Source organism: Aquarana catesbeiana, linkage group LG01 (assembly GCF_042186555.1).
Source record: "Aquarana catesbeiana isolate 2022-GZ linkage group LG01, ASM4218655v1, whole genome shotgun sequence".
NCBI lineage: Eukaryota > Metazoa > Chordata > Amphibia > Anura > Ranidae > Aquarana > Aquarana catesbeiana.
Genome location: NC_133324.1, coordinates 891,543,627 through 891,558,674, shown reverse-complemented (window position 1 = coordinate 891,558,674; position 15,048 = coordinate 891,543,627). Strand labels below are relative to the sequence as shown.

General features: G+C 41.9%; 1 protein-coding gene across 1 annotated transcript in view; it reads right to left on the bottom strand.

Annotated features, from left to right (window-relative positions):
* The window catches only part of CFAP99 (cilia and flagella associated protein 99), a 145,887-nt gene that overhangs the window by 66,111 nt on the left and 64,728 nt on the right, over window positions 1–15,048 (bottom strand). Inside the window, exons 7-8 of the mRNA XM_073610912.1 lie at window positions 10,095–10,175; window positions 1,849–1,917 (exon numbers count right to left, since the gene is read on the bottom strand). Coding sequence (XP_073467013.1) covers window positions 1,849–1,917; window positions 10,095–10,175 — 150 coding nt within the window. The remainder of the gene's footprint in view (window positions 1–1,848; window positions 1,918–10,094; window positions 10,176–15,048) is intronic.

The window sequence follows — 15,048 nt, the reverse complement described above, 5'->3', positions numbered from 1 at the left end:
CCCAGCCCACACCTTCCTGTTAAGTCCTTTGTGCTGTACCCCTGCGTGGGTAAATGTTTTGTCAAAATGTTATGCTTATTACAATAAAAATATTGTACCAGAAAAGATGTACCATCTAACTGCCAAACCTTTCACCCTGGACTTTATCCTTAAAATGGAACTTTACCCAACTTGGAAAAAAAAATGTTCTTTAGCAAAGAACATAAATTCCACATTAATAATTATGCTACCAAAATTTGTGTGTGCTGTAAATTGCCTCCAGCATTGCTCCAGTTTCTTCTTGCTGGAGGCTGCCATTTTGTTGAAGCTCAGAGCCCCTGAACAGCAGTAAATCATAAAGTGGAACTAAACTCATCGATTTAACGGTTTAAAAAAAAAACAGTTAAATTCCTGGAATGCCAGGATTGATAACTGCCACATTTGCTTGCGTGCATGGCAATTGAAAATCAAACAGAAGCAGCTTCCTTGGCTGTAAAGGATAGGAGGGCTTAATTCTGCTTAAAGGCTGTCAGCAGATCGGCCTCTACAGATTCAGCAGTGCCTAAAAATGGAGAGCATCTGAGCATGTGCACAGCAGGGTGAGACAGTATACTACTAGATAAACAGTATAGACATTTATTTTTAATGTTTTACATAACTATACCTGCAAAATGGGCCAGCCTGAGGTGGTCTAGCTGAATTTAATTTTCTGACTAAAGTTCCATTTTAACTGAAAACCTTTTTAAAATGCTCTTTTGCCATTACTTGCTACACAACATAACCATGGCTTGGAAAAGCTGTTCGCTTGAGTTATTAACTCCTTCAGATCCGCGCTATAGCCGAATGATGGCTACAGCACGGATCTGCTTTGCGGATCTGTCGTGCGCACGTGATCCCTTATCTGTCGTGCGCGCGACCCCTTACCACATGATCAACTGTCAGCCAATGACAGCTGATCACGTAATGTAAACAGAAGTTCGGTAATGGTTTTTTCTTCTCACATTGACAGCGTGAGGAGAAAAAAAATCAGATCACCGGCTTCTGTTGAAGGGACATTGGTCCCGAGCAGAGAGAGGCGAAGCCGCCTAATGTGCCCACAAGTACCGCCTGCCAGTGCCACGAATCAGTGCCCACCAATCAGTACCCACAGTGCCCACTAATCAGTGCCCACCAATACATCAGTGCCACCTATCAATGCCCACAAGTGCCACCTATCAATACCCACCAGTGGTGCCAATCAGTGCCTCATCGGTGCCACCTAGCAGTGCTGCCTATCAGTGTCACCTACCAGTGCCGATCAGTGCCCATCACTGCCACCCATCAGTGCCCATCACTGCCACTCATCAGTGCCACCTATCAGTGCCATCTATTAGTGCCCTTCAGTGCCACCTATCAATGCTCTTTAGTGCCGCCCATCAGTGCTCACCAGTGCCAACCTCATAAGCGCCCACCAGTGCCGCCTATTAGTGCCCAGCAGTGCCGCCTTATCAGTGCCCATCAGTGTCACCTTATCAGTGCCCATCAGTGCAGCCTATCAGTGCCCATCAGTTTAGCCTCATCAGCGTACATCAATGAAGGAGAAAAATTACCTGTTTGCAAAATTTATTAACAAAATACACAATGGTTTTGTATTTTTTTTCTTTTTAAATTCGATCTTTTTAAAAAAATTTTAACAAAAAATTAAAAACCCAGAGGTGATCAAATACCACCAAAAGAAAGCGCTATTTGTGGGAAAAAAAATGATAAAAATTTAATTTGGTTACAGTGTTGTATGACTGTATTTGTCATTCAAAAATATAATATAGGTGCCAGGCTATTACTAATCAACAAAGCAGTGTTCCCTACATCCCTATGTATAGCTTGACTCACCTTGGTTTTCTCTGACTTCTCTGCATTAGCACACTTAAACTGTGCCACATTAGCTTCTATCAGGAGCTCCTGAAACACACAGAAGAGTAAAGACATTTGAAAATTTCACTTGCAATTTAAGATGTGAAACATTTGAAAATGTTGGTACATGGTGATTTCAAATGATATAGCCACAACTGTCAACTGTTTTCAGTTCAGGATAGAGTAGGGAAGTATTCAAACGCCTGTTATTTTATTTTTTGCTGTCTATGTCCTGTTGGAGCGATTTCCCTCCACTTCCTGTCCCAGAGATGCAACAGGAAGTGAAAGGATATTACTACAAGTGAGGGGGATTCCCCTTTTATACAGTCCTCTGTACTCTACTGCACCTCCTCTATAAATCTACTGCACCTCCTCTGTAAATCTACTGCACCTCTTCTGTAAATCTACTGCACCTGGTGTTCCTGTTGGTAGATTTGTCCCCACCGCTTATTCTGGTGCTCATAAGAGCTGTGAAAATATAGAATAGACTCCCTCAAGAACTAGTTCTGGTCAGCTCAGTAGATTGATTTAAAAAGAGCTAAAGGTATTCCTAAATGCACAAAATTTAAAGGGTAACTCCACTTTCGTGGGGAAAAAAATAGCAAATAAAGAAAAAATAATGTAGCACATATAATTGCGACACTAATGGTATTGTAATTGAATGTTATTAAAACTTACCTTTCCTTTTCAATCTGCAACTACTGTAATTTTCTGTAAATGCAATGCAATATGGCTACCTGGTGGTGTTCTGTACACAGATAATGTACTGACCACCCCCCATAAACATAATTTCCTGCTTGTATGATTGGCTCACCAATTTTCCCAGAAGTCTGCCTGAGATACAAATCACATTTCAGGCATCCCCTGCAACATAAATGTCATTTTTGGAGAAATACTTTCAATAGGAGCACATCTATAGGGATGCAGGCCCAACAGATTTCCTCATTAGTGCCTGCAGCTGCACACCTGACAGTTTATTATGAAACCACTCCCATTAGACTCACTCAGTACAGAGGCACAGACAAACACACACGGATTTCTTCAGAATAACAAAAGGTAGGAATCTGCAACAAAAGTTTTTTATAATCCTTGCAATGTACATAGATCACCCAGAGGGGAATGTTTTTTTTCTCAACAAAAGTGGAGTTACGCTTTAAGTGGATATTAAAGTGTTTCTAAACCCTGGACCCTGCATCTACTATATCTGGTCTCCCACAGTACAAAGAACATGGAAATACCATTATTTTAGGAAATATAAACTGCTAAATACCTTTTCTCATCAGCAGTATATAGCAGTCTTGCGAGTTCTATCTGGTTAAAGCTTGTAGGAGGAGTTTTCACTCTACTCTGACTGTTCTATGAGGCTGCATGACCCCAGACCCTCTGTCTGGACAGTGCCGATTGGCCCTGTACTGATCAAATGTAGCCTCCCGAAAAAAGAAAAAGAAAACCCTCTAGAAATACACAACAATCTGAGCATGTGCAGAGTGCCTCCAAGGCTCTGTTCTATCAGCAGATGGATTGGGGACAGTAAAAGAAGGGGAGGATCAGAGAAGGCAGGATCAAACAGCCTTTTTTACACAATGCAAAGGGTTAACCCTTTCGTTTACACAGTGGGTATAACAAGAATGTTTTATGCATATATAGACTGATTTTACTGTTGTGGGTTTGGTAACACTTTAACATTTATATGTAATAATACCAGGGATTGTTGATCCAGGGATTATCTGATTGCCTCCTCGGGGATCAGGAAAGAATTCATTTTTCCCTACTGAAGCAAACTGGACCATGTTTCACATAGGTTTTTTGATCTTAATTTGGATCAACTGTATAGTATTGTGTGTATGGAGGTTTTCTATTTATTGTTTTATTCGTTGAACTAGATACATTGGTGTTTTGTTTGGACCAAACTAAAAATCTGAATTGCTTTCTGTGCTGGTGATAATAAGAGAAGGTGAATCTACTCAAAAGGGACACAAACTTGGCAAGGGTTCTAACCCTTCTCTGCTCTATACAAAGCTAAGAAAATACAAAAACTTGCCTTCACATACACAGCGTAAATTGTCAGCGCTATAGAAATACCTGTAATAAATAAATATATATAGATCTGCAGGACAGAGCTGTTACAGTTTTGCCACTGGGTGGCAGTGTTCTAAAGCAGTATCCAGTTGCACCTATAGTTATGATTTCATGGTATATAGAGAGTAGTAAAACGCCGTAACTTGCAGCTACCAGAGATAATCATTGTACGAATTAAACTAAACTAGGATATGATGCATATTAGTGCATGAAGCTTCATATTTTCATTCATTTTTTCATTTATACCTACAATGTCATCCATAGCAGGCCTGTCAATCCTTACAGCACCACATAATCTATGTATGGCTCTCATGTCTGTTTTCCCAGTGCTGCCTGTCTTTGTCCTCCTGTCCTATCAGTTGCCACAGTGGTGCCCATCTTTATCCTCCTGTCCTATCAGGGACCCCAGTGCTGCCCGTCTTTGTCCTCCTGCTCTATCAGTTGCCCCAGTTCTGCCCGTCTTTGTCCTCCTGTCCTATCAGTTGTCACAGTGCTGCCTGTCTTTGTCCTCCTGTCCTATTAGTTGTCACAGTGCTGCCCGTCTTTGTCTTCCTAGCCTATCAGTTGTCCCAGTGCTGCCAGTCTTTGTCATTCTGTCCTATCAGTTGTCACAGACAGTACTGTCCATCAGTTGTCCCAGTTCTGCCCGTCTTTGTCCTCTTGCCCTATCAGTTGTCACAGTGCTGCCGGTCTTTGTCCTCCTGCCCTATCAGTTGCCCCAGTGCTGCCCGTCTTTGTCCTCCTGCCCTATCAGTTATCAGAGTGCTGTCCGTCTTTGTCCTCCTGTCCTATAAGTTTCCCCAGTGCTGCCCGTCTTTGTTCTCCTGCCCTATCAGTTATCACAGCGCTGCCCATCTTTGTCCTCTTGCCCTATCAGTTGTCCCAGTGCTGCCCGTCTTTGTCCTCCTGTCCTATCAGTTGTCCCAGTGCTGCCCGTCTTTGTCTTCCTATCCTATCAGTTGTCCCAGTGCTGCTCGTCTTTGTCCTCCTGTCCTTTCAGTTGTCACAGTGCTGCCCGTCTTTGTCTTCCTATCCTATCAGTTGTCCCAGTGCTGCCCGTCTTTGTCATTCTGTCCCATTAGTTGTCACAGACAGTACTGTCCATCAGTTGTCCCAGTGCTGCCCGTCTTTGTCCTCCTGTCCTATCTGTTGTCCCAGTGCTGCCTGTCTTTGTCCTATCAGTTGTCCCAGTGCTGCCCGTCTTTGTCCTCCTGTCCTATCAGTTGATCCAGGGCTGCCCGTCTTTGTCCTATCAGTTGTCCCAGTGCTGCCCGTCTTTGTCCTCATGCCCTTTCAGTTGTCACAATATTGCCTGTCTACGTGCAGCTTGTTTGATTTGTTTCTATAGTGCAGTCTATCTAATATTCCAGCTCTGCCCCTATGATGTCTCTGTGGTTGCACAGTATTTGTATGTGGGGCTGACTATTGTATGGGGGGATCTGTGTTGGGCAGGACACAATGACCCTTGAATATACAGCAGCTGAGATGCCTGTCCACTATTTGGCAGCAAGCAAACCATTCTCTGCTGCTTATCGGTAATCTCATTAATGGGTGTGATCCTATTGACAAACGACTGTGTTCATTTGAAAGCCTTTGTATGGAGAACAATTGTCCTTGTGGTGTTCCCAGCCAAGACTTTTATCACATATGCTGACACCTCAGAAAAAGCAGCGACAACACTATGCCCTGACAATTAACAGGGGGAGCGCTGCAGGGAATGTATAATAAGGATGCAACATGATGTCCTATGCAATATATCACCATTCTAGAGGCTCTGTGATACTGAAGACTGGAAATCTGCAATCCTGACAAATGTGCTGAACAGTTTACTGAGAACTTCTTTGGCCTTTTCAGCCTTTTTAAAGCTGAACTCCGGGCATAAGGCCGGCCACACATGGCTTGAAGCTTGGCCGGGGCAGGAACCAGCCAAGATTCGAACCATTAATGGGCAGGCTGAATGTACCAAGTTGATCGATCGATCAACTTGGGTCCAACCAGCCTGCCAGATTCGCGTTTGGCTGCTGTAGCCACAAGCGATAATCACAGGCTTCTCCGACCAGGAGATAACAATTTGCTTACCCCGGAGTTCAGCTGTAAATTTAAATCACTAAATATCCAAAATGATGAATAAAAAGGGTTACTCATTAGGGTTTTAATTAGAGATGCACTGAAATTTCAGCCGCCAAAACATTTCGTCCGAAAATGGTGTTATCAGCATGCGGCCGATAAGAGAAAAAGGTGGCAATAATGGCACCAAAAATGCTCATGATTGTGCCGCGATTGTACAGTGATTTTGCCGCAATTTTACAATGAATTTGCGGAAATATTGGCGCAATTTAAAATGAATTCACAGCGATTTTACCGCAAATACGCTACGATTTTGCCCCAATTTTACTGTGCTTATGGTGTGTTTTTCATAGGTCATGTGACTCAAAAACCGTATCAAAAATGTAACGGGTGCGTTAATAATGCGTTCTTGCTGCTTTTGCAATGCATTTGAACTGGGAAGTGTGTTTTTTTTTGGGGGGGTTTTTTACTGACCAAAAAGCAGGATTTTTAACACCACAATGGAACCCCAACGGACCAGCGTGCAGACATATATAGAATTAAAACGGATACATTTTTCTTGAGCTTTTCTTGCACTAAAGATTACAATGATGGCCGACAATAAATTCATATTAATTTAAATTGATGATATTCATTAAAAAGTCGAATATAATAGAATTATATATAAAAATATACATATTTTTTAAAAACTGTCATTTTCGGTTTTCGGCCAAGTGCATCCTGCATTTTCAGTTTCTGCACCAAAATTTCCATTCGGTGCACCTCTAGTTTTAATCACCTGTGTTGGTGTATGTTATATGCCAGGTATTTTTATTTTCAATCCAATACAGAATATTTTTATCACTAAATTACATATACAATATACTATGTTCATGTTATGGGGAGATGTTAAAAAAACAAAAAAAAAAACACACACATAAATGTTCAGGATAAATGCCAGAATCTGTTGTGCTCTCACTGTGGCGAGCACCCATTATACCTCGGCGCACACTGTAATAAATGTTTATTTGTAAAATAAAGATTTTATACAAAAATTATATAAACTTTAAAAAAAAAATCAAACTGTAGTAAATTCATAATTTTTAACAAATCTGTCATGTGGATAAAGTTATCCAGGTGACAGATGAGCCTGAGGGCCCATTCACACCAGAAGGGTGCACGTTATGCTTCCTTAAAATATATTACCTGTCGATATAGTTGTGTAGAGGCGGTGTGATGTGTGGTTACAGCATACTGTACTGTTTTCTTTTTTTCTCTTAACTTTATTGAAAGGTCACAAAATGACATTTTAGTCAACTCCTTGCACCATAGTGTGTTGCCACGCATTGTAGCACATCACAGCGCAACTTTTTCAGCACACACCAACAGTGCATTGATGATATGCCAATAGGACATAAGGCAAATTACTTTTTCTTTTTTGTACATCGCGGGACACAGAGCCACAGTATTTACTGAATGGGTTATATAGGCACCACTAGGTGATGGACACTGGCACACCCTAGACAGGAAGTTTAGCCCCTTATATAACCCCTCCCCTTACTGGGAGTACCTCAGTTTTTTCGCCAGTGTCTAAAGTGTTGGTCGCGAGTAAAGATGTGCTGTGCTGAGCTCCGCTGGAGAAATCTTTGCACAACAGTACTGTTAATCTAATGGGGAGGGGAGTGTTACTGTAGATGCACTAGCTGATTTAGATACACTAATAAATTGAAGCTGAAATCCAGCTAACACTTTATAAACAGTTATTTTTGCTTTTGAAATAAAAGGTTTTCCTAAAAAGAAAAAAAAAGTCAAATGATTTGGCGAATGGCGGCTCCATATCTGAATGGACACATGGAGCTGCAGCTAGGCTTGGGTGCCCTCATAGCAAGCTGCTTACTGTGGGGGCACGCGACAGGAGGGAGGGGCCAGGAACAGCGAAGAGAGACCCGAGAAGAGGAGGATCCAGGCTGCAATGATACTGCTTGTTTGAGCATCTACTTTTTCAGGCTTTATTTTGTATGTATTTGCGCGTATTTACGTGCATTATCGTGTATATGCATTCCGTGCGCAATCGTGCATTTCAGCGCAAATGCGCAAAAAACGTATTCTCGTTCTGCACAATATGTGAATGGCCATTTAAGCGCATTAGGTATAAATTACTTTCCAGAAATGCAGATTTTTCTATATTTTTTTTTTTTAACTGAAGAATGCACCGCGCTTGTTTATGCGCCTGTGTGCATAGGCACATTACAATTGATGGGCTGTATTTTAGCTCAGTAAAAAAAAAAAAAAAAAAAAAGCTGTACTGAGCTTATTTAAATGGGTTGTAAACCCTTGTGCGTTTTCACCTTAATGCATCCTATGCATTAAGGTGAAAAAACACCCGGCAGTGACCGGCCTCGCAGCCCCCCCCCGTTTTACTTACCTGAGCGACCTTCATCTCCTTGGCGGGGACACGCTGTCCCTCTCTCCACGGGGTCCCAGCTCTTGATTGGATAGATTAATAGCAGCGCAGCCATTGGCTCCCGCTGCTGTCAATCAAATTTAATGAGGCGGGGGCCAGAGCGAGTCTGGCATTCGTGTCTGTGGACGCCAATGCTGGACTCGGGAGCGCGCCCGCAAGGTAACCCCCCCTTCTCCTAGTGGCTTCTCCTAGGGGGTTATCTGATGTGGGGAGGAGCCGCGAGAGACGTCGGGGGACCCCAGAAGAGGTTGTTAGGGGCCACTCTGTGCAAAACAAGCTGCACAGTGGAGGTAAGTATGATAATGTTTGTTACAAAACAATAAAAGTGCAGCGCAAAAAACTTGAGAAAAAATAGAGTCCTTTAAAGGGCATATATTTCTCTTCTGTAAACTTTCTTCTTGTTAAAAGACAACCCACATACTTCAGCATTACTGAGCAAGTTGACTGCTTACCAGATGGAAAATCAAAGTAGGCATAATTACCACCGATGCTGGGGATACTTGGATCAGCTGATCTGACAGTCTGAAATAATGTCCGGCAGCTTGTCCTCCAATGCGATAGGTGATACAGTCACTACAAGATGCGGTAAAGCAGGAAAAAAGGAAGGGACATCTAAGAGCGTTCCATATGGCTCAATAAATTTTATTAACTTAAATGGCCCTGCTGACGAAGTCCATAGGACGTAACGCCGCGTACGGGGGCGGAGTCTCACGTCACCCGCTGTCATCTCACAGCTGTTCGGATGCGAACAGTCTGGTTTATCTCTGCTCGTGGATGTTTTTAAATAGCGCTACCTTTTTTATGGACTGTATTCCGATCCATTTAAGTTATTTCAGACTGTCAGATCAGCTGATCCAAGTATCCCCAGCATCGGTGGTAATTATGCCTACTTTGATTTTCCATCTGGTAAGCAGTCAACTTGCTCAGTAATGCTGAAGTATGTGGGTTGTCTTTTAACAAGAAGAAAGTTTACAGAAGAGAAATATATGCCCTTTAAAGGACTCTATTTTTTCTCAAGTTTTTTGCGCTGCACTTTTATTGTTTTGTATATTATGTCATTTGGGCTTGGTGTTTACCCTTTAGTGTTCAGCTTGCAATTAGATTGATTTTGTTTGTTTGCGCTGATTGTACATATCTTTGGTTATATGATATGTTTGTTATTTAAAAAAAATAAAAAACGATCCTTTACAATCACTTTAAGCTGCAGTGTGCAAGAGGCCAAAGAGATCCCGCAAGTCACTAAAGAAAGGTCAGCTCTCTGTAAAAGAAAACCCAGTCTTCTCACCCCTCTGGAGCCCATAACTCCTACCTCTCCCTCTGCCCCAGTAGTGTGGCCTCTGTCGGTGTCCTTGACAATGAACACTTCTGGGGGTGTCGGATCCCCGTGTCCACTGGCCCCACCATGGTTCCTTTTTCCCACCCTGATATCACTACAGTACTCAGCAGTGATATAGAGGTAGAAGAATGGAAGAACAGTACATAGACATAGGTGGAAAATAATTAACCATTGGATCTGTAGAAGTTAATGTGGAAAGGCCTGGACTGACAATCCGAACCCTAACTCAGGATAGAAATTGATCTATATTTGTATGTACAATGGGGATAAGCATTTACAATCTGCACTAAGCAATCATACCTCTGCTTTTTGGCGATTTTTTAGTTTTTTCTCTTGAAGCATTTCCTGCTCTTTTGGGGTTTTGAAGGTACTCTCAGGAACCTGCATCCAAAAAAAAAAACATCATATATCAAATTTACATTAAGTTATAATAAGCAAGACTAAAAGATTTTTATATACATTGAAACTTGGACAGTCTCCACTTTGTTTTTGAGCCTGTGGTCTGGAAGCTGATTTCCTTTTTGCACTATGGCTCTGTCCACCTGCTCATGCATTCTGGTCACAGGTCAATGACTTTACTGAATCAACGTTGGGCCTCCTCAACATACAGCGTCCTAAGGCGTGTGTATTAGGATTAGGGCCCTTTCACACTGGTGCGCTTTTGCAGCGCTAAAACACACCATTCCAGAGTGACAAAAATGTATGAAAATGATTCCCCCTTAAATCTAATCTAACTGTTCACATTGCTGCACTGCTGCGTTTTAAAAAATCCTGCATGCTGCATTTTTGGTGTGGTTATCAAAAGAGCACCAAAAGGCACCTCTCATTGCCTTCTATAGCAAATGCACCAGAAACGCATCAAAAACACACCCATGGTGCTAATAACAGCGCCACTACACTGTCTGATGGTGTCTGTTTAATAAAGAGAGGCTTATGTAGCTGTACAGTTAGCTAGTGGAAACCAGCATAAATGCTGAAGAAACAAAAAAGAAAGAAACAGCGCAAGAAAACCTTCACAAAGAAAGACTAAACTAACCAAAATAAACCCCGAAAAATTTACAAAAAAAAAAAAAATAAAAAATGTAAAAAAAAATTAAACAATGAAATAAAAACAAAAAAATCTTTATCTTTTATCTTATAATTTTTTGGGGGGGTTTTTTGGTTAGTTTTTTCTTTTTTTTGTGAAGGTCGTTTCTTTCTTTTTTGTTTCTTCATGTCCAAGGTGCATGCTGGGAGATATGAATCCAGAAAACACACCAAAAACACATTGGAAATGTGTTAAAAATGTGATATGTGTTTTTGCAAAACGCATACAGGCAGTCCGCTCCCACATTTGAATTGTTTGAAGGGTAAGATCCGCCAACAGTGATGGATCCTTACAACAATCCGCAGGAGTCCATGGAAGAGCACAAAGTTCAACAGAATTTAAGTGGCCTTCTAGTTGCACCCAGAGTTTAGATGTAGAATGATGAAACCGGTCTACTATTCGTGTAAGTACCGCCGCCTTGTGGTACAATGAAGCATCTGGGGCTCCTGTGCCCCCACCCCCCCCAGTTTTCGGGAGAGAGAGGGTTTCAAATTTAATTCTGGGGCAAGCTGCTCCCCATATAAAACTGGAAAACAGCCGATGAATCTTCCTAAAATACGAGGTCGGGATATGAATAGGAACGGTTTGGAATAGATATAAAAATCGGGTAGCACATCCATTTACAAAGCGTTCACCCAACCTATCCATGAGAGCAGCTTGGTTGCATATGAGGAGAGATCCGCTTGGGTTTTGAGAAGAAGGGGAGTAAAATTTGCAGAGAAAAGTCGGGAAGCTTCTGTGGGGATGTTGATCCCGAAGTATTGAATAGACTTGGAGCCTGTTGTAAAAGGGAAGGTGGTAGAGAGGTTTTGTAAGGTCGCACCGGATAGTGAAATATTACGAATTTCCGACTTACTGTGGTTTACTTTAAAGTTACTCATTGCCCCGAAGACCTTAAACCCCTGTAATATAGAGGGCAAGGATAATTGGGGATTTGTCACATACATCAGCAGGTCATCCGCAAATAGGACGAGTTTGGTATGAATAGGACCTATCGCAATTCCCGTAATAGAGTTATTGTTACGTAAGGCTATAGCTAGATGTTCCATGGTGAGGATGTATAGAAGGGGGGAGAAAGGGAATCCCTGTCTCGTCCCGTTATGATTGTGGAGTGCAGGGGATAACGAACCATTAATACGGATTCTGGCAGATGGTGAGGAGTAAAGAGACATTATTTTGGATAGCATGCAGGGGCCCATTCCTATTTGCTGCAGAGACAGTCTAAGAAACTACAAGTCGACCCAGTTGTGGCGACCTTTCTTAAAGGGGGCTTCTCGATTCCAATAAGCCCCCTGCTTGCAGACCCCTACAACCACCGCCCAGGTTTGTGGGGAAGAGGCCCTTGTCCCCCCTGCCCCAAAGCACCCCCATCTTAAGGGCATGTGCCCTGGTATGGTTCAGAAGGGAGGTCGGGACACTCTCCCTGCTAAACCAGACAAATTTCGATCCATCTATGGCTGGCTTAAACAAGTGCTACAGTCTCCAACAAACCATATGTTCTATGTAATAAGTAAGCTGCTGTATGTCCAATCTTTCTCGTGATCAGAGACTCCCTTTAGCCCAAGGAATGATCTGCTGATCCATAGAGGTAGCGTGCAGTAACCTGAACTCAATCCCATCACATCAGAGCACTGACAATATGTATAAACACAACTGAAGCCACAGGTTAATCCTTCGGTGACAGAACATCTGTCATGGACCGCTGCACTTCAGACATGCCCTTGTTCCTGAAAATGACTTGTCTTTCTGGGAATTCTCACAACGGCTGCATAATATACGTTTCTTCTTTGAGTCAACCGAATTTTAAGGAGTACAAACACATCGGCAAGGCATGTTAGGCTGGCACATTCTAAGAAAGAATGGCACTGATCATACTTACCAAACAATGCAAATAGCAAAATATAGAAAATGGAATAAAACAAAACAATGATATTGACAAAAACAATGGAGACAGAACAGCACAGCAGAGACCTCGGAGGTGACGATCGTTATATAGTAAAAATGAAACGCCTGCCTTTACATGCACATAAACTTTAATGGCCTCCCAGTCTTAGTCCATAGGGTTTAATATTGGGTTGTCCCATCCTTTGCAGCTATAAGAGCTTCAACTCTTCTGGGAAGGCTGTCCACAAGGTTTAGGGGTTAAAAACGCCTGTGTTGCGGCGCTTTGGAAGCGCTGCATAGGTGCTTCAGAAGCGCTGCCCATTCATTGCAATGGGCAGGGGTGTTTTAGGATCGGTGTATACATCGCTCCCAAACCACCCCAAAGATGCTGCTGGCAGGACTTTTTCTAACGTCCCGCAAGCACTCGGGCTTTCACACTCGGGCGGCATGGGCGGCAGTTTTCAGGCGCATTACAATCGATATTACTTGCGCTAAAACGCCTGAAAACTGCCTCAGTGTGAAGGGGGTCTTAGTGAGTGGGAAGATGACTTATTACATTTGTTAGATCAGTGGTGTCCAACTTAATAGGGCCCAAGGGCCAGATTTCTATCCAAGATGAGTGAAGGGACGCATCTAAAATTATTGAAGCAATACATGCACTTTTTTTTTTTTTTATACTTTTTTTGGGACAAACATGGCTCTAATTTGGTAATATTTTCTTGCAAAATGTATTTTCTATAGAATCTCGACAAAAAAGTAACTAAACAAAAAAACAAAAAAACAACTTTTTTTTCTGGTTACAGTAGATCAGTGTTAGTTTTAAAACAACTGGTGTCCTTGTAAAAAAGGGGCGTATTTATAAAGCAGTGAATGAGACATTTACCAAATGGCCTGCAGGTGAATCTTTCTGGAATTTAACAGAATTTTTAAATGCTTACATGTTTTTTAATGCAGCACTTAAAAAATAAAGAACAAAAATGAATGAAAATCAAAAAGAGTTTAAATATTATTACTTAAAAAAATAAGAAAAAAAAAAAAACTAAGGCAAAAAGGGGAAGAAGGAGTTAATTAGGGTTAACTAAGAGTTAATAGGAACACATTTCATAAAAAAAAATAGAAAAAAATATTTAATATTTTTAGAACGTCAGATCATGAAATTGACAGCGAGAATCATTTTTGCCACGCCCCGATGCAAAGCATTGTGGCCCCGTCATATGTACTCCCCCCCCCCCCCCTCCGCTGCCTTTGCAGTGTGAACCAGGGCTAAAGCAGAACTACACTGCATCTGAGCACCACAAACCAAAAAAGTTTTTTCAGTTCATTTTTAATATTCACAGCAAACTCCGTCCATGTCTCCATGTTTTATTTTGCTGAGAAACCACTTTGAAAAACAACCCCTAGCATTTCTAGCCACAGCCATCTTGAGTAAGGGAAGATGTAGCATTTACCTCCCAGAGTCAATCTGCCCTTATCTCAGGCATGCAAGCAGGAAGGTGTGCTTAGGTGAGAAACCCCTCCTGAAGACCTCTGGGATGTATGGCAACATTAGCCTAGGCCTGCAAAACCAAGAAGTAATTGAAGAAATGTAATTAAAAAAAAAAAGTTTAGGTAAATATTTATTATTTATTTATTTCTATTTATTTATTTAAATATGAAATACTTTTCATACTTTACTAAATTTACTAATGCTAGAGGCGTAAGGATTAAAAATAGTCAACGCTGATTAAGGACGTGAAGTTCCATTTTAACCTTGTGGTTTTACTGCCCTCAGCTGCTAGTGTAAGCAGGGCCTTAGGGTTGCTTTAACTGACATCATATGCAAATCAGAGACCACCCCTTTGATCCGAAGATTAATAAAACAGGGTAAATACCATGTAACTATAAAGTTACATGGTAGGTCTAAATGAAATCTAAACAGCGTTTTGAACATTGATCAAAAGACTTCTTTTAAAAGGCAGTGGTTCATTTTGGCAGCTGTAAAAAGTAAGGAAGGGGGGAGAGGTCCCTAAAAAAAGTCAGGAGAGAAATTTACACGATTCCCCCATCAACACAGCCAGTACTGACAGGGGAATCAGCATTTATCTTCTCCTGGCTGGGGGGGGGGTGGAGGTAGCCGATACCACTGGGAGAAGACAGTGAATATCGCTAGCGGCCATAGAAGCCGCTTGCAATAATCGAAAGTGAATCCGGCAGGCTGGCTGTACCCAAGTCGATCGATCAGCTTGGTACATTCAGCCTGCCCTTTAATGGTTCGAATCTCGGCCGGTTTCTGCTGAAAGTTTT